Genomic DNA, 26,061 nt, shown 5'->3' on the forward strand with positions numbered 1-26,061 from the left:
GAAGTTGGACGTTAAGCCCCGCCTGAAAAAATAGGCGATTACTTTACTCTTTTTTTTCAACTTTTAGTTTAAAAAAGAAAATTCTTTTATAGATTAATTTAATTTTTAATTAATTTATTGGGGGAGGGAAAATATTTTTAGATTTTTTTTAATGTTGGATCTATTACCAATTTTGTTTAAATTGAGATGAGTTACTTACGTGTAACAGACGGCTAAGACAATGAGAAGGGGTAGGGTACCCATCTCGTGTACTGGCCGAAAGAACACTACTGGTCCAGATCGTCGCGGGATGCTGTTCAGATCTTACCGCCAAGCGGCGCACACACAAACCTCTGAACCCTCTCAAGTTCACACAAAATAAATTCTACCTCCCCCCCCCTAACACACCCCCCAGGGTGAAAATCTGAAGGGGTAGTCTGATCACATAGGGCGCCACTGGCACTACATCTAGCGGAAAATTCAATAATTATCCTTCTATAGTTTATAGTTACTGTAATTCGCCTGAACGAGTGATTAAAAAGAAAAGAAAAGTGTGTGAACACTCACATGACTTTTTCTTATTGCTCTTTACAAAATTTCTTGAAAAGCAATTTCTACAAAAAACTGTAGTTGACTTTACAATTACAATTATATTATTATTAGAATATTATTATATATAAATTTTTTTTTATGATTTAAGGCGCGTCAACATCTAAGGTTATTGGCGCTCGGAGCTTTTTTTAGTGCACTGCGGCCAGTGTTCTCTCGTTACAGACAAACCTGTCCATCACCGGACAGTGAGCTGTAAGAAGCTCCTAGGAAGAAAAAATCTAAGGGTCAGCAGTTGGATTCGAACCCGGGACCTCCGCGTGGGAGTCCAGCTAACCGCATAGCTAATCCCTTCCCTTTATTATATTATTATTATTAGAATATGATTATGTTATTATTATTAGGATATTATTATATTATTATTGAATATTAGATAAGAAATTAATATTTTTAATTACATAATTTTTGACTGCCCCTCGTAGATTCCCTTTTAGAAGGAGGGATGAACGCTGCTCCTGCAGGATATTCGCCTCCCTTCCAGCTTCCAACTCAACACAAACTACACTACTACATTTACACACCTACGACACACTTTCACTCATTCCCTATATCTCTTTCTACAAATAATTTGGCTAAATTAGTGGGTATTACTTTTGCAACGTTCACAATATGAAAATACTCGCCTCATACCTCTGTTTAGAAGGTTTAATTTAATCTGAACTCCAAGTTCATAAAAACGCCGACATGTTCAATCTAGTTAAGCTCAGTGGGTCTAGTGGCACGGTGGTGCTAAATTTTCATTAACTCAAACTCTCAGCTAAAAATGAAATACCAAATTTTGTGATTTTTCATTATTAACCACAAAAATTGAGATCGCAAAAAGATTAGTTTAAGATTAGATTCTAGTAGGGCGGTCTTAACGGCCCAATGGATCTATTGTGGCTCCAACCATTCGCCCTTCAGGCCTGTCCGCAGATTAGTTTTAAAATAATTACATTCAACATTAAGAATAATTTGGAAAAGCTACTGAACTAAAGATGTAAAAGAAATTTGAATATTAAATCGTACAGCTGGTGCTCAGCAACGCACTCAGGTACCGGCTGCAATTCTGTTTCAACCCGACAGTCTATTTATTTCCTACTTCGTTTTTTGACTGTCATTTTCAAAAACTGGTTGCATCCAATATCAGGGAAGCATTAAAATTTCAATTTCAAGCCAAATTGCTTTCTTCGACTAAATTTTAAAAATTGGAAGTCGATTACAATCTTTTGAGGATGAAGAGAAAGTACAAATTATTATACTTTAATTTATTAGCAAAAATATCCAAAAGTAATAATTAATTTGTTTTTTCTGATTTATCTTCAACATTAGACTTCTCAAATCGTACAACCACCGGGGAGACATTTCTGTATTCTGTTGTTGTTAGTTTTCTCGCTTGAGGTAGACATCTTGCATCCATGGTTTGATGGTTCTGACAGATGAATTTACAGATTCCTACAAGTGGAGTGAAAGATTCAACTCAGAACGAAACCTTAATTTCTTAACGTTTCAAATCACGTTTACATAACCTACTAAACTTGGTAAAACCTTAGAACAGAGAAAACATTAAAAATGATACTAGATAAGTTATGTTTGGAAACAAATCTAAACTAATAAAATTTGTTTATAATGGTTATAATAATCGTTTATTGTTAAAAAAGGGGAAAACTTTTAAAAGCTCGAAAACTAATTAGAAAAATTATTTTTTCTTAATCCAACCAAGCAGATTTAAAACATTTCTCAATCTGTTTAATTTGTAAAATTAAAAAAAAGAGCAATAACTAAAATTTTTAAAAAACAGATGGTATCCGAATTTATTGAATTTTTATTTTCTAGTAATAAATTAATGGAATAGTTTGACATTTCAAAATAAATAACGAGTAATATTTCCTTGTTGTACTTATATCCAAGCCTTGTGAAAATCACTTATTTATTGCAGAGTTAAAGAATCACCGATTCTTCAACTTTGCAATAAATAAGTAAACAAGGCTTTGTTGTCAACCCACACTAGAAAAGTATCATCTTAATTTACAACGCTTCAAATATTCTTTTAATTTATGCCAGAATTTAGAAATGTATACATGTTCTGGTATCTCTTTTTTAAAGAATTCACGTTTATTGTCCTGATTTTCCTCTTCATAGTAACAGATAGATATATTAAAACTACTTCTCAGGACATTTAAAGAAATAAAAACTTTAACGCGTTTCGAAATCTTTGGAGAATTTTCCTCCTTTAGTTAAGTTTAGACAAAAATTTAAATCTTCAACAATTGAGGAGTGCAGATTTATTAAAACATGCATCTCGTCAGATCTTAAAATGTAATTTTTTATTCCAAGTCCGCAAATTTAGACGAAATTTACTTGATTTACAACAGTTAAAAGACAAGATTATTCAAGATGAATCAGTAACTCAACTTGTAGGAATCTGTAGAGTCATCTGTCCAGATAAACCAACAATGGTCGCTTTCTGTAACAACAAAACGGAAATCGGGCGTGAACATGACTTTTTCTTATGCTAGTAATATAAATAATTTTTTTTATCCTTAGAATATGCATGTTCATCGTAATAACTGAATAGTGGTGTTAAAGGAGGTCTAACATCACAGCTCTGCAGAACTACACTTGAATCATTACTTCTGAAAAGAGTTTCAGAGATAGCCACATCTCACCCTTTCCATCAACGTTCAACTAAAACCCTTTGCCTCTACAAATTTACTGAAAAATAGAAAAAAAAAAAACAGCAAACTGAAGCGGGGCTTAAGGAGAGCTTAAGTTCAGTCCTCCATAATTTCCCTACTTAAAAAAAAGTTGGCTAGAAAAGTGTTCCGAATAAATGTAATATATCAGACAGACATTCTCTACCTCAAACACACTAACTCTAATCCAGGCACATTTCAGGAGCAAATTAAAAATTTTATACCTGCACCATCGCAATATTTCCTTTTATTTATGTTCTTTGCCAATATTTACATTAGCTTTGGGAACATTGTAAAGATAGTCGTCACATGAACACTTAGATCATTCTCTCAGTTTCAATTTCAGTCGACTTAGCTGATTTGGTGCAAACTTTTTGATAGTTTAATGCAAGTTCCTTGAGGCTACATTTTGCCGGTATTTAATAACTTTCTTTTAAAATTGCAAAACAAACGGTAATTAAAATAAAATAAATGAAAAGCAAATTCGTAGCAATGGAAACTAATATTATGGAAATGTAAATTAGGTTTCCACGGAAAGAAAATTCATAATTATACTTTAAAAGGAATTATAATAATAAAGTATAGTAACATTGTTTATTTTTCAGAAAATGTGGAAGGGAAAAACTAACAAAGCACTAATTATTCCGAATCACTTTTTACCAGAAGTATATTTCGAATTAAAGTTATATGTAAGTAGAAGTTAAAGGATGACCGGGTAAGATGGCGATGATGGCAAAGCTAGAGCCAACAAATTTTTAAATTTTAAAACACTTTTTAAGCAATCGTTAAAACTTTTTCTAGGCATTTTTAAAAATTTAGGAATCTCCGGTACTTCACAGAGTATCTAAAGCTTCCGGTACTTTCGCATTCAAAAACTTCTGTGAATTACAGCTTTTGATTGGAGACTTTTATAACTTTTTTTAAAAACTTTTCTAACTTTTTTTTTAGAACCAAAGTTTCCCTGCTCAATATTGTCGAGATGTGAAAATGAGTGCATTAAAATCACTAATTCTAAATACAGAAATAGCCATCCGAGCATTAACGATTTCAATGGAAAGTGGTGTTTTGGTTTGCTTTGTTAGGGGCAAAGGCCATATGCAGCGGATGGTCTTTCGGTACAGTTAGGAATTGAGTTAGGCGTTCTAAGGGCTTTGGAAGTGGCGTGTTTTTTTTTTTTTTTTGTATTTTCTTTGCACCTTGAACGTTTTCCAGACTTCTGCTCACCCAACCCTAAGTAACGTTATCTCTGCTACTCATTAGTTGTTAATGCCATCATATCGGAATCAAAAGACATGTTTACGTCAAAAATATGTATAATATTTCTGTAGGGAAGGGATTAGCTATGAGGTTAGCATACTGGACTCCCAAGCGGAGGTCCTGGGTTCGAATCCAGCAGCTGACCCTTAGATTTTCTCTTCCTAGGAGCTTCTTACAGCTCACTGTCTGGTGATGGACAGTGTTGACTGTAACGAGAGAACTAAACAGAGAGAACTAAAGAACAGAAAAAATTCTGTACTTTACTATTGAAACCTTCAATTTTATTTATTGCAATTAAATATTTTATTTTTCTTGTGTGATTTTTTTTTTAAAGGTTCTCAACATCTACTTCGCACCTGGCAATGTTGCTCGATGTTATTTTTTTAAATTACATCGAGAGTAAATAACATACGTAAGTTAGTTTTATAATTTTAGATTAATTTAAAAAAACTACTACTTTTTTTTATTATTTAAGACCTGAAAAAAAAAAAAAATCATAAGATGGAAAATGCAGTACATTCTTCAAGAAGTTTGTAACATCCGAAATAAGGCGTAGAATGCTATTTAGCGTCGTTTACTAGTTACTAATATTGCCGCTAGATTGTGCGAGTAGGCAAATTAGTTCGTTTTATGGACTGTAAAGTTGGTATCTTTTGTTTTGTTTTTTATAGATAAATGTGGTTAGTTTTTATAATTTACAATATTTGCAGTTTACTTATATTAAGATATAAGTATATCTTAAGATACCCTCTTCGTGACACCATCAAACCATGGAAATGAAGGTAGAGAAGTTCCTGGATACAATAGCTACTTACTACAGAAGGCAGACCTAAGACTATCACTTGGTCGTCGTCTTCCCGATCAGACACATCACATGAAGAAGAAGAAGTACTTAGTATTAAAGGAAGTAAATAATTGCACTATTTCACTTATTTATTTATTCCAATATCAAGATACTTTATATTTGTAACTTTCATTGTTTTAAATAAAATCATATTTTGATCAAAGATCTTCATATAAAATATAATATAATACACGCTACAAGTTATATACAGGTACAATATTAATATTGTATAAATTCATAGTCCAAAATTTATGTTTGCTGGCAGTGGGCTTATTATACATTTCTTTAAAGTTGTAACAAACAAAACTTTGACAAACTGCAAGCACTTCCTGGAAAAAAAAACCCACAAATATTCAAACAAAAACATAAGTTACGAGTTCAATTGTAAATTGGTACAAAATTTTCGAACGTTTAAGTTGTATATTTTTGCTCCCTTAACAGGGAATCATAACATTATCGGCAGGATATTCAGTTTAGCGTTAACAATTCTTGTGTATCCTCCAGGTACCACCGCATCTGCAAGATCTCAACCAACGTTGGTCCCAAGCTCGGATAGGTGCCGTCCTCGTAGATACCTGCACTTGGGCTTTACCACCACATCTGTAATATTTGATGTATTTTAAAGATTTCAATGTAAAAAAAAAAAAAATAATAGACACAGAACAAAACTATCAGCTCTAACAGGAGACTTATCATCGTAATATACGATTCTCAAATTCACTTGCAGACTAAAAAAAAGTCTCATTCTGGCGGAACTCAAAACGAATATTACCGATGAAAACCCAATCTACACAAAACAATATCTTCTCTTGATAGTGAAAAATTGCAGGAAGCATGAGCATGGTGTTTCCGCTTTGTCTCAATTGTCGTCTTCAGCAGAAAAGGGTTGATTGCATGAAGGAATGAATATTCTTTCCCCTAAACTACCCTTTCAATAAGATATACGGTTCTTTGGGTTTTCAAAACTTTGAGACCCATCTTATCGAAAGGATTTTTTTTTTTTTCACTTATCTGAGATATCTTTCGCAAATGGGCCTTCTAGGACTTTCTCTAAACTTCGCACAACACAGTTCACAAATGTTTACTTAAATTTTGTTTTCTGGGACAATTCGTTTCAGATTCTTTTTACTTCAAATTAAGTAAAATGTTCCTATAAGTCAGCAATTTGAGAATACTAGAAACAGAAAGTTTTTTAAAAGCAGAACACCAGATTCTCCCCACAAAGTCCGTAACTACAGAGGGAACTCATTGGGCCAGTCGACTCAATGGAAGAAACCAGCATTTTCTAAGGAACCATTTTCTAAATAAAAAAAGAAAACTTCAGTCTGACTTACCTACAACACTGTTTCACAAGATAAGGTTGCTTTCCAAGGTAGATATGACGCAAGGTATCCACATTTTGATCTGTTGCTAGACAACCTTCAAGGATATTCTGATCAGGTTCAAAAACTAGAAATTCTGGTTCTACGCCGTACTCAAGCTAGAAATTAAAAAAAAAAAATTGCAGAAATGGAAAAATTGTAATGGAAAAACGATTTTTAGGTTAACATTTGCAAATGTAAGATTATTAAAGAAGCCATAAAAAGAGATAGAAGGAAACAAAATAATAAGTTGAAATTGCGCCTGCGCCAATCCAGTTTCCTTTTGGAAAACCAAACTATTTTTTCTAATGTTAAGTATGTTTCCTATAGCTGAAAATCTCAATCTGGACCTTTACCTGATTAAGTTTAAGGTCTCTATAAATTTTAAACCAGTATAAAGGAACAAACCTGCATTGGGAACGACTGATATGCAAAAGATGGTGATGCTATACAGACGATGGGTGTTGACGGATTCATTTGTGGAATCATAACTTGACTAGGTAGGAGGCAGCAATCATCTGAAAAGGTTATACCAAGTACGTTTAATTTTTAAAATAATGCATAGCTATCGTAAGCGGAAATGGACTAGCTTGGATAACTCGGTCTAACAACGTGAAGGACCTGCAGAGAAGTCGGCGTGTGTGCCAACCAAATGGGCTTAGGAAACACTCTTACACATAAATTTACACAAAGAAACTGTACAGATCTTTTAGTCCGCAGAAGATAGTGCTGCGACTTACTTAAAAACACAACCAATTTCTCAAAACATTTTCAATTAAACAAACTATCGTTTTCAATAACTTACCAATTAGTGTATCATCTGGTTCGTGAGTTTGTACTAATTTCGATAATAGTTTAAACAATAAAGCTAAAACGTCCAAATTTTCCGCACTGCGTACAAACATTGGCAGACATGTGGTCCGCAATAATCCCCAAACTCGGATTATTACTAACAGCTGGCGAAGAGTGTTCACAGCTTTAATGTCACGCCCCAGTTCACTCTGAAAGTTGAAAATAATTTCCAAATATACATTTAGTAAAGTCAATTTATGGAGATGCTGGGATAAGATAAGTAAAGTGGAAAACCTTGTGAAAACTCTTAAGATGACTTTCACTTACGGCAATTGGTAAAATCTTAATATTCCTGAAACTTGGAATTTTTAAGAAAAAAAAAAAATAGCTAAAATTCTACAAAAACTACAAAAATTTATTCAATAATGTGGCATTTTCGGGCGCCTGATTATTTCATGTTTGGAATTCTAATTTTTTATTTAATTATTAACACTCTGTATTATTGCTCTTCAGCAGTGTCACTTCAGAGGTTAAGTTAAAGTTATGTTAAAGGGAAAGAAAGAAAATGGACGCAACTGACCGAGGTAGATTTATACTGTTCCGGTAATCTGGCGAGAATATTGAGCGCCAGATCCGCTGTCCACTGGATCAGCTGCTGAAGAGACTGCAATGTACTCGGCTCTACGGTGAACTCTTTACCTTCCAAGTGCAGCAGCACTTTATCAATATCTGTTAAATTATCACTCAAGAGTGCTGGAAAATAAATCAATTTTATAAATTATTTTATATGAATCAATTAAAATAATTGTTTTGTTTTTTTTAACAAAAAAAAGTAATACCTGCGAGGCTTTCCGCAGGTCCTTTGTCATGACTTGATAGATCTGAAGGTCTGAGTAACGATGTGAAAGCCGTGGACACAGAATGTAACATTAGTAAAGAAGTAAGATCAGCGACCTTGGTCTGCCCATTCTGCGTCAATCTGGCCAATGAGGTTCTCAGTGCTAAATGCCCAGCGTAATAGAACTGCTGTACAGACAGAGGCTGGCGATTGAAGTTGTCCGTAATTCTGTCAGTGATTGCATCAACTATGGATAACTGTATGGATACTAGTACATCCCAGGAGTCTGTCCCAGTGACCAGACAGTATTCCAGGAGTCCGCTAGCCACATTCACCGTCATTCCCACGCCTAGATAGGAAACAAGTGTAGTAGGCAGCATTAGCATGGAAGAAATATTATACATGTTTTGGAGTAAGTTGCGTTTTTAGCAAAAAATGCACTCTTATTCTTTTCATTCAATAAGAAACAAATATGGTGGACATAATATTAAGCAGTTTTGCTAGAAAACAATATTATTTCAAATGATATCCCTTATCATTAACGTGAACTTAGGAAAAATGCTTTTGAAAAAATGTGCCCTGGAATAACATAACCATTCAGCTACATTTGAACTTGCCTCTTCTATTACAATTTTTATTATGGAACACACTAAATACACTAATGTTCCTTTAAAACCACTACCTTACATTAAAAGCATATCTTGATTCGATATTTTTTTTAGGAGATATAGAGTTAGGAAAATGCTACAATAGAGCAAAATTTCGATTTATTTCGGTTTTTACTTTTGTTTTACTAACGGTTTTCGAATTTTAACACAGTGAAAAATGCTTGACACCGCAATCACAACACTATTTCTTACGGCATTAACAAATTAATAACTAGTTAAAATTAATAACTTTTTAAATTTCCATATTCTACTCATACCCGGTTCAAGTATAGGAGGCACTTTGACAACATACAACTGCCCATGAGAGTCCACTAGTGCCAAAGCACATCCGAGCCACGTTAAGTCCATGTGGGTTATTTTGGTGCTTAGTCTCTGATGTTTGATTGTATCTTCTTGCCAAGCGCTAGCTATAGATCGGGTGCCAACCTGAAACATTAATCAACAATTAGACATTTATTTTGCTTTGTTCCTTTGCAAAAGAAACTGCGAACAACATTCCCCCCTCTCAAAAAAAGAAAACAAGAAAAAGGTAAACATTATAAGAAAAATAAGATTAGATTAATGACTACTTCAAGGTGATGCTAGGGCATTTACGATGTTAGAGCAAGGACCTGTTTTTCCAGCTGACGTTAGAAGTGCTTATTTTAAAGATAGAGGTCGCCCTTAGACTAAGTGTTGGATTTTGATGCTCAAATTGAATGAACCAGATTAAAGAAGATAGGTCTCCATTAATTCAACTTTGACAAATAATTCGAACATTTGCTTTACTACTTCTAATTTCAGTATATCAAAGCCAAATATAGTGGTTGAATGGATTTCGCGAAAATTATGGTGAAATAATATTACATTACTTACCTAAATAACTGTTAAAAATCTTATCCTAAAACTCTTACCAACTTTAGAGAATCCCTGTAGAGACAATGCAACGTGGCATCGTTTGTGACGATCATCACATAAGAAGGCGGAGGGGCATAGGTGGTCAATGCTTGTTTACAAGTCGTAACGCAGGTGATCGGAGAATTGGTGCTGTAACTGCATTCAAACTGCCATGCCTGTAAAGAAATACTCTTTAGAGCAAGTTACACCTCATACTACTCTTTCTGGACGTCCACTAATCATACCACTGTCTTGAAAGGATCCGGAGGCGGCTGGAACACCCTATGCAAGGAGACCGGTCTTTCAGTGAGTTGCCAGACTTCGACCACACCACCGTGCACCGTATTGGCGCAGACTACCAATGAATCTGCATCCTCTCTGGTTACAAACTTCAGCCCAGTCACTTTACCACCTTTAAGAATACAAAAAAAAAAAAACCTCTTTAGTAACCACGGCTTAAGTCGAACAACAAAACACAACCACAAACAAATTTACGAACCAGGTCCATTAGACTTGAAGCTTTGTAGAAAAAAGCTGGGAAGAGCTTGTGAAGAAATATGAAGCCTATCATCAGCATATTTGACAGAAACCCTGTAACACTGAACTCTGCACACATCTCCATTGCTCACGGCAACTACAAACTGTCCATCTGAAATTTAGGAAAACCAAAAAAATTCTATTGTAAAGTATTATTCTAAAGACTCTTATGAAAAAAGCACTCAAATCTAGCAGATTATCGAATTTCAATTTTGTAAGAATGTTTTGAAGCCTTATTTTATTTTTAGTATTTAGCAACTTCTTGAAATCGGAAGCACTTTTTTTTACCATGAAAATGTTGATTTGTCAGCACGATTTTCTTCAATGTAGGGTGAACACGTATAATTGATAAACGAAATTTTATCTCTATCACCACTAAAATACTGCTAATAGTGGTGCTTGGGAGTTTACGTGAAACAGAACCTAAGTCTATACAGCCAGCCATGTTAGAACAACATCATCTTCTGTAATTAGAAAAATCGTATTTTAAATACAAACGCTCTCTAGTACGCCTCTGAAACCTGGGAAGCAAAACAGAAGATTTAATAGAAGGTCTCCATTAATGGATGCTTTGGATCCTCAATATTAGGTGTCTAGTAAAAATAAGAAAATGTAGCTCAGTTGAGCTTTCTAAAGGAAAGAAAACGTAAATGGCTTGGCCATGCTTTAAGGAAACCAGACGTCTCCAGTAGATAGCCCCAAATTGGAATACTCCGGGGACCAGAAAGAGAGAGATCCCAAAAGATACGTGGACAAAAAAAAAAGAAGTAAAAGATTCGAGTAAAACTGAAGAGAGTTAAAAAAGGCTTATGGGGTGCATGAAATTTATCGAGGATATCTAGGCACAAGAAAGTGAAATAGAATCTAAGAAGTCGAAGCTACCAGAATTAACAAATCTTCGGCCAAAGTGTGAAGATAATTATTCAATTAAACACCTTTAAGTATTAAAATGATTTTTGGTATGATTGATTGTCCAATATTGTAACATACTTTTTCCATAAGAAATATCCACAATGGACAAAGTAACTCTAGTGGCTGCCAGTGATTCAGCTGCAGTAATTATCTTGGCTCCAGCTTCCTTCGGCAGCAGAATGCCTCCGACCATTCCTGTTCCCGTCATCACGATACACCCTTCACCGGCTCCTCCACCGAATCCTCGCACAGAAGGCGAGAATTTCACATGACTCATCTTTTCTGAATAAACTACAGAGTCTCTTTTCTCGGCAATTATACTGATCTGGGCAACAAGAACAAGAAAAAAATTCACTTATTTTTTTTTCAAGTATTCAAGATTCCCAGATACAAAAATGAAACAGGTGAGTATATACCTTTCTGCCATTGTGGAAGAAGGCTGCACCAATAATTGCTTCTCCGTGGAAAGACGAGTGTCCAATACAAGTCCAGATATTTAGGACGTGTTCTCTTGGAGTCCATATTGATATATCACCACCATCTGTTGCAATCAGAAGTCTTTCTCCAGGAGCGTCCCATTCTAATGCCAAAACTGTTCCACTTTTGGAAGTTACCCTATACAAATTTTTAACGATCATCGGTTCAGATGTATTAGAAATAGTATTTAAAATAAATCAATAACAATTCATAATTCAATAATTTGTTATTTGAAGTTCCAAAAATGCCAAATATTGAAAATAAGCTAAATGCTAATATACAAATTTTTCCTTAATTATTTGAACCCACGCTACATGACATAGATAATTTTTTTTTTCCTGATTTATGGAGTTTTCTGAGCCGACTTTGGCATTGTTTTCATAAGCCAAATATTTTTCTAAGTGCGCAATGTGAATAGCTTATTCCATCGGCAAAGTTTGCATTAGCAAGTCTCCAAGTAAATTTCCAAAAGAAAAAATTCCTTGTAATAAAGAAACACACATATGTACCTGGTTTCGATGGTTTAACCTTAGAAGGCCACAAATTTTGCAACATTTAGGATCCTCACAAAATTCTATAAAAGAATGTGAAACCACAATTTGAACAAAAGGGTAGAAAGAAAATTCTTAACGAATAGATTACTTAATTTGAATTATTGGAAAGTGTCCTGCTCTTTAGAATAGAGTCTAAAGCAGTATGGGTTTGGAAGATATTTTACAGAGGAAAGGAATTTCAGTAGATGGTTTTGGATGAAGAATACATTGCTACAGTGATTTTTCTTTTTCTTCTTCTTGTTCTGAGAAGTTCAGAATTTCTTAATATTAGTACTACCAATAAACGTTCCAGTGCATACTTAGAGTATCATCGTCTGATGAAAATTTGTTGGAAAGAGTTTGCTTTATACTCGTACTCCTTATCCGGAGTTCATTTTTTATTTCTATTTAATTAGTCCAAGATATTAAAGATTCTAATTTGCCTAATGAAGGATGAACCATTTTTAGCGAAAACAGCGTGACGTGATTTCTTTTAACTTGCAATTTGGAGCGTAGTATATAGTTAATGTAAGGTTGTTAAGAGCAGCGTGACTTCCCACAGATGAGTAATAATTAGAAATGAGTTACGTACCTCAGATAATTACCTCATTTTCTTTAAAATGATATTTGTCTAAGAGAAATAAAAAATACTTTATAACCACCCACCTGTGGCTGTGCCATGGAGTATTTAAATCAGAAACATAAACATGAGATCCATATGTTTTGCCTAAAGTATCTTCTAATTCAGTTCTCGTCGTAAAGGCTACAATATTTTTGACAGAAATACAGCAGAGAGATGTTCCTTCGTGTAAACTGTAAATAAAGTCACTTGGTAAAATAATCTTTCAAAACAAATCTCTTAACTCAAGTATCTCTATAATTGTTTTTAAAAAGACTAATACGTACCAATCATAATCGTTAATTGACTTATTGGAAGCAATATGTTTTCTCCGAAGAGTATACAGTACATCCATTTAATAAATTTGGATTAGAACTTCTGTCGTTCTGTTATATAAAAAAAAAAGAAATGTAGAATAGGTTATAACAGCAAGACTGTTACTATAACCTAAGTTCACAAAGTCGGTTTTGTTACCTTGCAGATGTATGCAGTGAAGTAATGGTATATGGATGCATTTGAAAAACCCGAATAACAAATATACTTATATTCTTCGACTTGTGAGGTTCAGAGGTGTACATTGGTGCAAAATGGTGTCTTTAAAAATTTATATTTATTTTTTTGAGAACGCAGTTTGAATGAAGTTGTGTTACAGAACATAATGTTCTTGTGAGAATTATAATTTTCAGGAATAAATGACTCGCCAATTAAAACAGGTACTATTGCTCAGAACAGCTCTTCTTAAAACATTGGATCCTGAAAAGGAGAGACACTATTGTGAGTTGTTGAATTTATGGTTGCGAAAGAGATGTACAAGGGAAGAATTTGATTCAAATGTAACCAAATTATTATCCGGCACAGGTGTTAAGATACATATCAAATTTTTAACTAGCTTATCTAAAATAAGTTGTGGTCTAATGGCACTTCCTTTAATTAGCAATAAGAGACCTGTAAGGAGATTAGATAATACAGATAATTTATTATTTTATAAATTTATAGATAAAACCCTGGCATGTCCAGCAATTTGTTCCGCAAGATTCTTGGTGAATGCTTGGCAGTCTGGAATTATCTCCGTACATCCTCAAGTCGGTGAACTTCTTCATCTAGCACTAATATACTTTTTAAAAGAACTCATATTTACAGTAATCGCCATTAAGAGATCATACAAACTTAAGTCAAATCATTTAAAATACTTAGAGGGTGTCAAGAAGCAGGAGGATGTAAACTTTAAGCTTCCCTCAGGTTTCGTTAAAATGAGCAGCATATCATCAAGAGATCTGATATTGGCTTTACAATTAAATCCTTGGCTGGTCAGGATGGGCTTTTCTAAATATGTGGAGCAGGTAATCAATGGACCTTTCACTAACAATGTGGCCACGTTAATGCCACTTACCGTTTGAAAGTGAAAGTTTGAAGTGTAAGTCAAATTAAGTAATCTCGTATCATTTAATATTTATTTTGCGTAATGTACTCGTAAGACGAAATAAATTATCTTATTTTCTATGACATTATGTATTTCATTTTAACATCTTGTTTTTAGTTTACTTATTGTTGGGGTGCCTTAACAGCCAGGCTTTAATCCCTAAGGACTCTATGCAAGAAGCACACTCCAGCATGCTTCGAAGTCCACAATCCTTATGTATTCCCTTGAGGAAATATATCATCGGTAAAAATAAACTTTAAAAGAAAAAAAGACAAACCTTGACTAGTGAAAAGAGCAGTCCCCTACTCACTCGACGCCGAATAGATATTAGTACACGGTATTTCTTGTATTACTTTTATTACATACATCTTCAAAACGAGTACCTCCAGCTGATGGTTTTTTCCAAGTCACAGGTACTTAGCATCTACTTGTTTTCCTTATTTACATGGTTTTTTTAAATAAATTATCGTCCTTTCCTTTGAGTGCCAATGACAGGCCTCCCAAGACAGCAATCTTACCACAAATACCAAGTGCATCCTACTCAAGAAGATCTAGATGAATACATAATCATATTCCTAATTTTCAATTTTCATGTAGGTGGCAAAAGATTTAGCGAATCTTAACAGGGTCGTGCCTAAAAATGGTTGGAAGTGCCTTTCTATGTTGAGACATCCAGTGATATGTTTTTTCTAATTGGTTTCATTTTTATTCTCAATCTACATTTTCTTACTCTAACCAAGATATTCTTTGCTTCGTCACTCTTCTCTAGCTTCCTACTTGAGCGATTCCATTTAAAAGTTTTGTGAGAAATGAAAATTATTACTATAATCAAACATAATAATGAAAATTGAACGTACTCACGTAATCATGAATTGGGGGCTTTAACTGGAAAAGGGAATGTGTGGTAATTTTAGCCGTGCTGCCTAGGATCCAATCAATTTTTGAAGTCATGGCTGTATGCTACCAGAAAAATAAAAGAAATCATCTTTCATACTCAAAGACCATTCTTACCTTTTGTACTGAGACGAAAAAAAAGAAAAAATCTACTAAAAATAAAACCACTAAGATAGATTGATCACCTGTAGATTCGGTGAAGGGTGGGAAATTTACTCATTACTAACATACGCTAGGAAATCAAAAAATGTAATATAGATGTGTTCACTATTAAGGAGTGTCCGTTTTGAAACCGTTTTACTTTTCAAGTAAAGAGGCCAGCTGGTGGTTGAAGCAACACATTTAGGTACCTATGAGGTATATATTATACTTGTATGTAATAATATAAATATGTATGCTTCATTTCCTGATGAAAGGTGCAGAAGGTGAACAATAAACAAAAGAGTATCATGTCACATGTATTTTCCTTAAATCTATAGAATCTTTGCCTCTACATATCAAAAATAAAATTTTATGGAACATAGAAAAACATAATTACATTGATATATAAATGTAATTGTTCATCGTCGCTCATAGTCTAAACAAAAAAAAATTATTATTATGGTATATCACAATTTTTAGTCTTAATTGTTCGAAAATTTATTATAAATAATAAACTATGTTGACTCTAAATCAACTTTCAGTTTTTCCCAGGAGGAATCCCAATAAATTTTTAATCTATTATTACTATTAGAACAAAAATGTTTAAAGTCACTAAGTAGTTTATTTTGAAATGTTTCATCAGATGTGGCGTTCATAGGGCCTAATTTCCATCTTCTGCTCACCATGTGGTTCCATGACCATAGAAATCCAATCTAAAAACAAAATAAGAAATCGGTGCAGCATTTTTTTTTTTTTTTGCCTAATAATTTGTAAGTTTATGAAAACACAAATGGCGAATAACAAACCCTAGTTTCCTGGGTAGCAGTTTTATCGCCTACATGTCTGGTGATGTATTCATGATGAGGTGTGATGCTAGCTGCCGTATCACTGGCCACTCGGCGGACTGGACGACTTCTGGACGTAGCTTCACTGCAAGCATGTTCACATCTAACTGATGGAATCATTAGAAATACGTTGCCTGCAACAAAGGGAAACTTAATTAACACAAGGTCTCTTTCTTCTTAGTGCGCTTCTTCAGAAATCATCCCAGCGGGAATGTCAGCCTATAATAATACAAATGTCACTCATTTCTAACTCCTCGACACTCCTAGTACTTGTAGTAGTTGAAGCATGCATAATTCAATTTAGCAAACGTACTAGAAAACTGGGATTTGATCTACAAGTCCACAACATTCCATAGTTAGAACATATTTACTTACATATGTCCATCAATATGTATTCAATATATGCATAATATATAAACATATATCAATATTCTAGTTATCGGGAGTGCGGTTAAGGGACTAATCCTTATGTTTCCATTAAAAAAAAAATCCTGAAATTAACTTTCCGAAAAAGTTCCTAACAGTACAGGGAAAAAGTTCAAGAGTTCAGTTTGATTGGTTTGTGATTTCATCTCAAAATAATTAAAAACAAATCAAGAAATTTCACACTTCCCGTCACTTCTTGCTCAAATCTCGGAATTTGAGCAACTCATTTAGGTCACGTTAATATTATGCAGATATCAGGACCATAATATTCGTTAAAATGGCATTAGACTTAACTACCTTCTTCCTTCCAACAGAAATGTTCTTAATCGAAAATTCCATGAAAAATGTATCAAATAAAAGTTGTACAAGTGTACAATATCGTTAAAGCCATTTTTGGGAAAAACTAATAATAAATATAAAACTAATAGTAAAATAATAACTGAGATTAAAAGAATTTGTCGCAATATTTAATCTGTTAAACCTGCGAGACCTGCAAAGCCAATATGCATTGTGGTACTGGGTTCGATTCCCGGAATTAGACCTTGAATTTTATTTAATGGTTAGTAAAAGAAATTTATAGCAAAGTATGTTTGCTAGTCGCCTCCGTCCACGATACCTAATTGGTAGTTGGACGTAAAGCCCGCCTGAAAAAATAGGCAATTACTTTACTTACGACTCGACAGAGTAATTACTCGTACTTACTCTGTTAAAATCAGTTTTCACCATTTTAACCAGATAAACCTAGGGATTGGCCGTATCTACCTGAGAGATGAACATATTGATTGTGCTGGTGCTGAGAACTGTCTACTGCACACGCCAGAAATCCAAAAGAAAGAGCTATAGATTCTTGAAAAAGTACTAATCTTTGAGCCCATGTCTCTTCCGGGAATTCTAAACAGAAATTTTCATAGAAGATAATGAAACGCTCAAGACAACAGTTCCAAACGATTAAAAAAAAAAAAAAAACACAAAGTAGCTTACCCTCAAAAAGATAGCTCTTAGTGCCCATCAGGGCTTCCGTATCCAGCGGTATAAACAGAGGTCCTCTCAGTGGATCTGACTTTAGTGAGTAGGGAAGAGCAAATGGATCAGCTGGTATAGGGATCATCTGAAGACCAGAAATTTGTGCTTTTCTCGCCCAACCCAGGATCTAACAGTTTATTAATAAAATTTTTAACTACAAAAAAAAATTAATAGAAAGAATTAAAAATGATTTATTAATACTGACCAAATCAGTAATTATGGTACCAGAAGAAGCAACCCATTTCACAACCATTTCATAGGCCATGGCCGGTCGATATTTGGCTTGATATTTCACATGTCCCCATTCTACACGATCGCTCTTGTTTTGTACGTCCACCTCTAAGTGGCTCTCTTTGTACAAAGGACCTTAAATTAGGAAAAAAGTTTCAAAATGGTGCTCTTGATAGAGAATTATATCCGCCAACTATAAATCCAAAATTTACTGCATTCTAAGATGGATTGAGTTTTATTTTCTCTGACTACAACTACTATTCGCGGGATTTAAACTCAAATTTTCTTCTAATTCCAAAAATTTGAGTAGTGTCTAATATTCACCAATTCTACAGCTTGTTTCCACGGTAGATAACTATCTTAGGATTACACTGAAATGCAAACGTTAAAAAAAGCGAAGCCTTACACTTTCTTGAATCCTGCCCTAGAACGAATTTTCATTGAAAAATGATAAATAAATTAATTTATATGCTCGAAGTGTACGGAAAATCCTAGGAGTGATTTTCGAAGAATCTCAAAATAAAGGGCTTTTCCCTCTAAAGTTACATCAGTATAATGTTCATAAGAATGAAAGATGTCTAAAATATTCGGAATTTAAATAAAATCTGTGCGTTAAAATCTTGAGTTTAAATATTTAATTTTAAAATTATCTATTTCTATCTAAAACTCTTTCTAAAAATTGCGAACTACCTCTTTGATCAACCTGAGAGCATGGATGTGGCAGAGTAGTTCGAAGGAACGATGGCAAAGGATCTTGATCCACATCTTCCTTGATTTCCACTTCAACCCATTCATTTTCAAAACCTTGTAAATCACCTACGGATTCTGAATCCCCTGTTAAAAATAAATAAATAAACTGATAAAGCTGAGTGAATTTCTTCAAAATAATCAAAAAATATTAATGATTTTTAGAGATAATAAATTCGTGCTCTTTACCTTTGGCTTCATCTTTGCTTCCTTTGACGATATGATACAAATAGAATCCTATTATAAATTTTTGGGAAAAATCTCCTGAGGCATGGCATATAAGCTTCTCCTTTATCATTTCCTGAAACAAGGAACATTTTGCTGGCCATAATTACCAACAGAAGCATGTACTTTTAATTTCATCCAAGGCATGCCATTTATAATCGTGAAATTTTGATAACAACAAATTTTTAAATGTATCTTAACAAAAAATATCTAAAAGGATTTATGCTTTGACACCCACGTTTTTGGCCCCGGCTCATTCATCATGACCCTAAAACTACTTAGTGCTGCAGTTCTAAGCTGCACTGAAACAATCGCAAATCGTTAAGATCAAATACGGTTCATACAATGATTTCGGGCCGGACAAACTTCATGGTAGCTAAGTAGTTACTCTGACGAATTATGTGCCCCGTCTCAAAAGTGTACAGTTTGGACAGCGGTCGCGAAGTTAACTTTACAAAAAAAATCTGTCGTGAACAATTAGAAATAAAACAACACGACTTCACAACGTTCTCGTATATTTTTTCAAATTACAAAATTTAAAACTTATTTAATTATTCCATTCTTAAAATGACCTAAAACAAGTTCAAAGAAAATGATTTTGTTTGAATATTATTTCTAGTGGAAATATAAAATCTGCCACGATTTTTCTTATTTTTTCCTTTTCTTACTACTAACAGAAAGCAAAATTAATAACAGTAGAATACGCCTCTTTTCATTAAATAATAAAATTGAAAAGTACCATATACCTGCATCAAGTCAATAGCTTGTTGCTGGGAACTAATTCCATCTACATGGGAAAGCACCCATTGTACAGCGTCCAGGCTAACAAACGTCTGCTTTGGTAGACCAGGTAGCTGCGTGAGCAGACCTACCCCATGACTTCCACTCTTCATATGTTCAACAATTTCTTCATGGCTACATCCTTCTTTCAGAGAAAATGGAGATCTAAGAGGAAAAAAATCAAAAAAATTGTCAACAGATTTGATTCTTTTTTTAGTATGGTGTTTACTTGTTTATTTATTCCATTGACTTTAAAGAATAATAAACTTACAACTCTTGGTCACCTTCTAAAGAGTCATTGTCCGTTGATGACGTGGTGAACGTATCTATAGCCGGAGAAGCACGGCCTCTTTCCATTACCTTGGAGCCCGATCTGATGTTACATATAAAGAAGAAATGTTATCACTTTTGAAACTATTTATTTTAAAAAATTAATTTAATAAAAAAATATTCGATGTATTCTTCAAGTATCAGAATACTGAAGTACAAATTAGTGATCCAATGAACTCATGTGAGAATTGACAAAATATCTACAAAAAAAAAATACGTTTCTACATTCAAGGTGGCCAGTAAATAGATTTCCAGACATTGTGAGGCAAAGAAACACAGCTGCTTGTTCACAATGGCGAAGGAATTGATCTAGGTGCAGAACAAGGTCGGGAGTATGAACTTAAATTTGCAGTTAAAAGGCATTTATTTTAAAACTGAGCAAACACATGTCCATTTTTTTTACATTTATATGGACAAAATAAAATACCTTTTCTTCTTTCGCAAATAAGTAATACTTTAGGGAAAAAAGCCTCGCAGTGAGAATTATATACATCCTCAGAGGCTTGTTACGCAGTAAACGTATTTAAAATCCAACACATTTTTACCAAAAGTAAATAACATATATGAAAAATCTCACATAATATGGCTTATTTGCTTTGTACAAGAAACCACAACAAAGTATACAGAACCACTGATGGACGAACTTTCAAGTTGTTCAGCTTCTAGTCGATGGATGTGGAGGGTATTTTCTAATAGTGAAGTTTTTGGCAGGAAAACACACTAGTTTCTTTATATAAAGGCATGCTTTTGCATTAATGGAGAATATGCTACTGCTCCCTATCCAACTAACACTCCTGTTCTAAAAAACTGGCAGACCGTTCGCTTAACAATCAGAATAACTCAGTTTAGGACCTAAAATCTTATTATCCAGAACAGTAAAGCAGGATAACAGCACGGTACTTGGTGGCTTGGATGCATATGTGAAGTAAGATAATCAGCAGCTTAACGAAATCCTAGCTCTACAAAACACTGGGAGTTAAGAACTGGTAAGCGGCTGTACAGAATAGAGCTGAACGAAGGCAGCACATTGAGGAGGCCAGGACCACCTCGTTGTAGCGCTACTTAGATAGGTAGCACATGATTTGGCTTCTTGCTTGGAAATATGGTGTCACTGATTCGTACTTCATTTTACACCCTTTAAGCAACTCTTCTCTAGGCAATATAGCTACACAAAAATCAAGATATATGTTTACAAATCTATAAATAAGATGCTTGACTAAGCACTAAGTTAAATTAGTAAATATAAATTAGTAAAAAATACTAATGTATTTTAGCTATATACAGAAATTCGAGCAAATTAAGTTACTAGAACTGTCCGGTAAGGCAGTTGTATCAAGGTTAATAAGTAATTATTTAAAGCGTTAAGCTGTGCTTTATTAGTAATAGAAAGAAAAAGCATTAATTACAAAAAGCTATGTTACAGGGCTAAGAATTTAGGCAAATAATAATTTCTTAATATAGCTGAATAAATATTCATAAATATTTGTACTAACGTAAAAAGTTGTTTTTAAATATCGTTCTACGTAGAATAGAATCATCTTACAAAAAAAAGTCTCTTATTTTTACCATTAAATTAATGGGATTTGGTAGTACAGTCTAAATTATTACTTCAAATGAGGATAGAGGACCAATTGTGGCCTAGGTTCTATGCCTTAGGGAACTCATTTTGAATAATAATAATAATAATATATAATTATAATTATAATGATAATAATAATAATTACTACTACTAATAATAACTACTTTTACAATTTTAGCTGAAACTATGTACAATATCCGAGAACTCAATGCTGATTTATATTTTAAGAAGTTATTTCAAACTCTTACGGCCTCGAAAAACCGGAAAAACTTTTTAAATAAAGTATTTTTAATAAAGTTTATTTAAGACACGAATTGGGGATGACTCACACGACTTTCTTATCGCAACGATTCTCCAGGTTCTGATTTCATTTTATTTCGAATTCTGTAATTCAAGAGATTAATTTATTATATCTCGATATATATCATATTATATATCGATATAGATATATATCATATTATATATCGATATAGATATATATCATATTATATATCGATATAGATATATATCATATTATATATCGATATATTATAGAATATATAAAACTATTTACACAAAAATTGTTGACACTTTTGGGGGCTAAATCCACCTCAAAATCATCTTTTGGAACAAAAAATCTATAAAATTATTGAAATGTCTGTTATTAACCAAAATGAATGTAGGCGGTCTGATAAGACGCATTTTCGAAAAAATCCCACAAATTTGAAAAATCACTCTTTAACGCGGTGCTTCTGATTGAGAAATATTCTAAAAACATGGAATTTTAGCAACACATTTATTACTCCCTATAATGTATAAGAATAAGACCGTAAATTATACTGCTTCTAGAGAGGAAAGCCTACCAACTCAACCCTCCATGAAGTGCCTTCATTAATTTATTATAGAAAAATGTATATTAAACAAAAGTTTAAATTAACATGATTTCAATTAGAATACAAAGTTTACAAAAAAATTGTTTGACCAATTAAAAAAAATCACAATTTAACAGATAATAATATTTAATAAAAAACTATTTTAGAAATAAGAATAACCTATTGCCAACACTATAATAATAGTTGCTGCACTAGTTTCACTGCAGTAAACAAAGTCACTATGTGTTCGGTAAACGTACTCACCTTGGAGACATAAGCTTTTCAGGAATTCTGCCAATAGATCCATGTACGTCCTAGATATAAAAACAATTAAGGAGAAAGCTAATCAATAATGAAGCAATGAAAAGTAAATATTATTAAGGGCTAAGAAAGTATAGAATGACGACACTGGTTATAAAAAAAAGAGATGCTTATATTTATATCAATAAAGCGAAATGCAATTAACTACTGTAAATTCTTAAAATGCATTAGTAGCTTAGGAGATATTACTGAACGCCTTCGGACAAATGCAAGTTAAAGCGTTTGAAGTAAGTTACTAAGTACTTCTGTGCAAGCTACTTGAAATACATAGCCATTTGTGATTTGGCTGTAGAAGACAATAATAATAAAGATAATTTTTAAAAATCATCATATAACCAACAAAAGTAATAAATACCTATGTAGAAGTGGTGTATAAAGTGCAGTTATAATCAAAAAAATAACAAAAGCCAAACAAAAAAATAATTACGTGCTGTGATTAATATGGCAAATAAAAAAGCTACTTTGATTATTAAATAGGCCAAATAAAAGACCCTTTTGCCCAAAAGTTTTTTTTGACAAACCTGGGTCTAGGTTTTTCTGGCAATCTGTTACTTCCCAGCCTCTCTCTAAACGGAGAGTTTCCAACCATGCTACTCTGTAAATAGAAAATTAATCATTGACTAACTGGGTTTTAATAACAATATTCAAAAAGTGTGTTACACAATTGAAAAGACGTGTTGCAAAACTCGCTGGTCCCAAGTACATGGAAGCAAATTAGGGGGATTTACCCTCTCTGAAAAAATATTAAAAGAATAAAAATTTTCCAATGATAAGCTGTAAAAAATGTAAATGTTACGTAGACTATATATATTATTCACGAAAGTCCTGCTTAAGATGAGATAAAACAGCTCCTACATCTCTTGGAAACTCGAATCAATCGGTTGTCTGCATTTTAAACCTTACGTAAATCTAAAAAATAAGATTAAGACTCCGTATGGTCGGCAAGTCAGCATAATCCACTGCGACCCAGGAATTTGTTGGGGCATTCCTCTCCAGTCCTGTCTGTATAATACTTTCTTATACCTGCATTTACAGAAGATATCTATCTAGGTTAATGAGCCTTTTACAATGAATCCTAAGCCTGTACGGATCTAGGTGAATCATAAGGCACTCTCGATGACGAAGGTCTCGCGCAGTATTTAGTATCTCTGGCCCTAAACTTGACCCCACACCACAAATAGAATTCTCTAGATCAGACGTCTGTCCCTGGTGGTACCACACTAGGATCATCTTCATCTCTACTCTTGTAGCTCAACTGCAACTAGAGGAAGCAGCAGTGCATCCCTTCCTGAATCGCTCGAAATTACAGAGAGATTTTAGAGTCTAATTTGGAACGAGCGAGTTGTGAAACATATTTCTGAATTGTAAGTGCTAAAAAAAGTAATCTCAGTTAAAAAAAAAAATACATTAAACTAAAATAACATTGTGATTTAAAAATACAAAATCAGCATAACCAAATACAATAAAAATAAATAAAATAAAAGACCAAGCAAAACCGCAAACGAACATCACAACAACAAAAAAAAACACAGATTTTGGTAATTGAAAAACTGAATAAAAAAAATATTGCACACAATTATAAAATTTAAGGAAAATTCAATTTAATGATTGCTGATGTAAAAACAATATGGGCAATTCAGATCTGCGAGATCATCTTGAACTTCGGCTAACATCAATTCTTTATCATCACGTCCGCTTTCGTTGAATCATATCGAGTATGGCTATTTCAAATTGCGACGAAACCATAAATCTCCAATTGTCCCCTACATTATTTTTGAACAGCTGTAGCTTCTTTCATTCTGATTTGGTTTTGCTACTTACTGTAGAGAAACAGGAAAAATCAAAGGACCAAACAAGTTTCTCTTCGTAACCATTTAGAAACACTACTCGACACACACAAATGGATGGCAGATGCCAAAAAATAAATAAAGTCGAAAGGGGAATAAAGGGTTGTAGCGTAACTGGAGAGAGAATCTCTGTACCTAATAGCTTCCGCCATGCTAAGTCCAACTTCCCGGCATAGCCCTCAAGTGTTGACCCGGAGATCTCAAGAATAGGGCTTACTTAATTAAGGTGGTCATCAGACCACTTGTAGCACAAGTCATATGATGGACTCCTATGGTATTCACCAATATTCAGAAAAGTGTCACCCTAGGTTTTCAAATATTTTCTTTCCGCCTTAACGACAATCTTCTTGAGATACCAGGAACACATCCCTTTGTGTTTATTGAAGTACCAATGAATTTGCTCGCTCAGCCTATCAGAACGGTGAGCTGAACGATCACTGCTGAATGTTAAAACATCCTGGTTTAAGAATTTATCCGGCGTAAGGAATTCAAAGACATAAGGCTAAATGTATCTTGAGTCAAGGTATCCCATCATGAAAATATACTTTTAAAAAATGCTATATTTAAAAAAAACACATATTAAATTATAAACAAGATATAAGAAAATAATAAATCAGGAACAATTAAAATACCTTGGTTATAATTCCAGTACTGTGTCTGCGCTTTGTCATGTGATTTGGGACGTTGAGGCCAGATAGGTCCAGCTAAACACATGCATTACTAACAACTACACTATTGTACACCACAACTCTACCAGTAGGCAGTCAACGAAATTAAAACAAAGAAACAAAAGTCAATAATAATAATTATGTTCAAACAAACAAACAAAAATAATAGTAATGAAAAATCTACAGTTAATTGTGATTAATAAATGCAGGAAATATGATGGCAAAAGCGTATTCTAAAAAAAGGCTTTTTGTTTTTTAATTTTCTTTTTAATCTAAAAAAAAATATTATAAAAATGATATAATTTTAAAATAAAATAATTAATAAAACCTGCACAATATTAAATTTTGCATGCAAACTGGTGGGTTCAGAAAACTATCAATTGTAAAACAAAAAAAAAGTGCGGAAGTTATAAAAATCACTTTAAAAAATTGGAAATATGTTTTTTGTCATCGATTCTATAGTTTCTAATTTTGGTGTAATTGAAGACTTTTCTTACATCACAGATGAGTTTTTTTTCGAACAATGTGTTTACTTCATAGGCCCAGAACCTCTTCTTAAAATCAATTCATGAAAAGAATTTCAAACAAAAGTTATGGATCTTTACCGTTTTTATTTTTATTTATTTATTTTTTACTATTGCCAAAAAGACAAACAAGATTTATTGACACTTCCGCCCAAGATAAAATCCCTCATGTTCGAAGTTTACATTTAAATTTTAAGAATTATTACATGAGTGGTAAAACCTTACAAATTTA

The 26,061-nt window shown here is 33.4% G+C and overlaps 3 protein-coding genes across 12 annotated transcripts in view; all 3 read right to left on the reverse strand.

The window, feature by feature from the left end:
- The window catches only part of LOC141452786 (glycine receptor subunit beta-type 4-like), a 238,916-nt gene extending 238,563 nt beyond the window's left edge, over positions 1-353 (reverse strand). For 2 of the 3 annotated variants that reach the window (XM_074125217.1, XM_074125216.1), the window contains exon 1: positions 200-353. In XM_074125217.1, coding sequence (XP_073981318.1) covers positions 200-243 — 44 coding nt within the window. In that variant the 5' untranslated portion in view covers positions 244-353. The remainder of the gene's footprint in view (positions 1-199) is intronic. The other variant, XM_074125219.1, reaches the window with a different exon arrangement.
- Positions 354-5,439: 5,086 nt separating this feature from the next.
- On the reverse strand, positions 5,440-14,305 carry MED16 (mediator complex subunit 16). Of its 3 annotated transcripts, XR_012458038.1 has the most exons (15): positions 13,265-14,305; positions 13,025-13,171; positions 11,765-11,963; positions 11,427-11,673; positions 10,399-10,548; positions 10,145-10,311; positions 9,917-10,075; positions 9,275-9,449; positions 8,357-8,704; positions 8,098-8,270; positions 7,531-7,726; positions 7,134-7,243; positions 6,699-6,844; positions 5,774-5,964; positions 5,440-5,693 (listed from the first exon to the last, which is right to left on the reverse strand). XR_012458038.1 is itself a non-coding variant. In XM_074126851.1 (14 exons), the coding sequence occupies exons 1-14, from the start codon at positions 13,330-13,332 to the stop codon at positions 5,844-5,846; spliced, it is 2,400 nt and encodes a 799-aa protein (XP_073982952.1). In that variant the 5' UTR covers positions 13,333-14,305; the 3' UTR covers positions 5,440-5,843. The 3 variants fall into 3 exon arrangements, 2 of the variants coding, with proteins under 2 accessions (XP_073982952.1, XP_073982951.1); XM_074126851.1 differs by having other exon boundaries at positions 5,440-5,964; positions 9,281-9,449; XM_074126850.1 differs by having other exon boundaries at positions 5,440-5,964.
- Positions 14,306-15,736: 1,431 nt separating this feature from the next.
- Positions 15,737-26,061, reverse strand: part of Iml1 (GATOR complex protein Iml1) — a 29,704-nt gene continuing 19,379 nt past the window's right edge. For 3 of the 6 annotated variants that reach the window (XM_074126846.1, XM_074126845.1, XM_074126844.1), the window contains 11 exons: positions 25,270-25,341; positions 23,312-23,385; positions 19,981-20,082; positions 19,676-19,874; positions 18,894-19,005; positions 18,648-18,791; positions 17,932-18,092; positions 17,685-17,853; positions 17,466-17,594; positions 16,239-16,411; positions 15,737-16,145 (listed from right to left, as the gene is read on the reverse strand). In XM_074126846.1, coding sequence (XP_073982947.1) covers positions 15,948-16,145; positions 16,239-16,411; positions 17,466-17,594; positions 17,685-17,853; positions 17,932-18,092; positions 18,648-18,791; positions 18,894-19,005; positions 19,676-19,874; positions 19,981-20,082; positions 23,312-23,385; positions 25,270-25,341 — 1,533 coding nt within the window. In that variant the 3' untranslated portion in view covers positions 15,737-15,947. Of the gene's footprint in view, positions 16,146-16,238; positions 16,412-17,405; positions 17,595-17,684; positions 17,854-17,931; positions 18,093-18,647; positions 18,792-18,893; positions 19,006-19,675; positions 19,875-19,980; positions 20,083-22,733; positions 22,784-23,311; positions 23,386-25,269; positions 25,342-26,061 lie in introns of those variants that run through there. The other 3 variants (XM_074126848.1, XM_074126847.1, XM_074126849.1) reach the window with 3 other exon arrangements.

The sequence above is a fragment of the Rhodnius prolixus genome, unplaced genomic scaffold (assembly GCF_049639745.1).
Source record: "Rhodnius prolixus isolate KJV_2025 unplaced genomic scaffold, Rpr scaffold_3, whole genome shotgun sequence".
Classification (NCBI taxonomy): Eukaryota; Metazoa; Arthropoda; class Insecta; order Hemiptera; family Reduviidae; genus Rhodnius; species Rhodnius prolixus.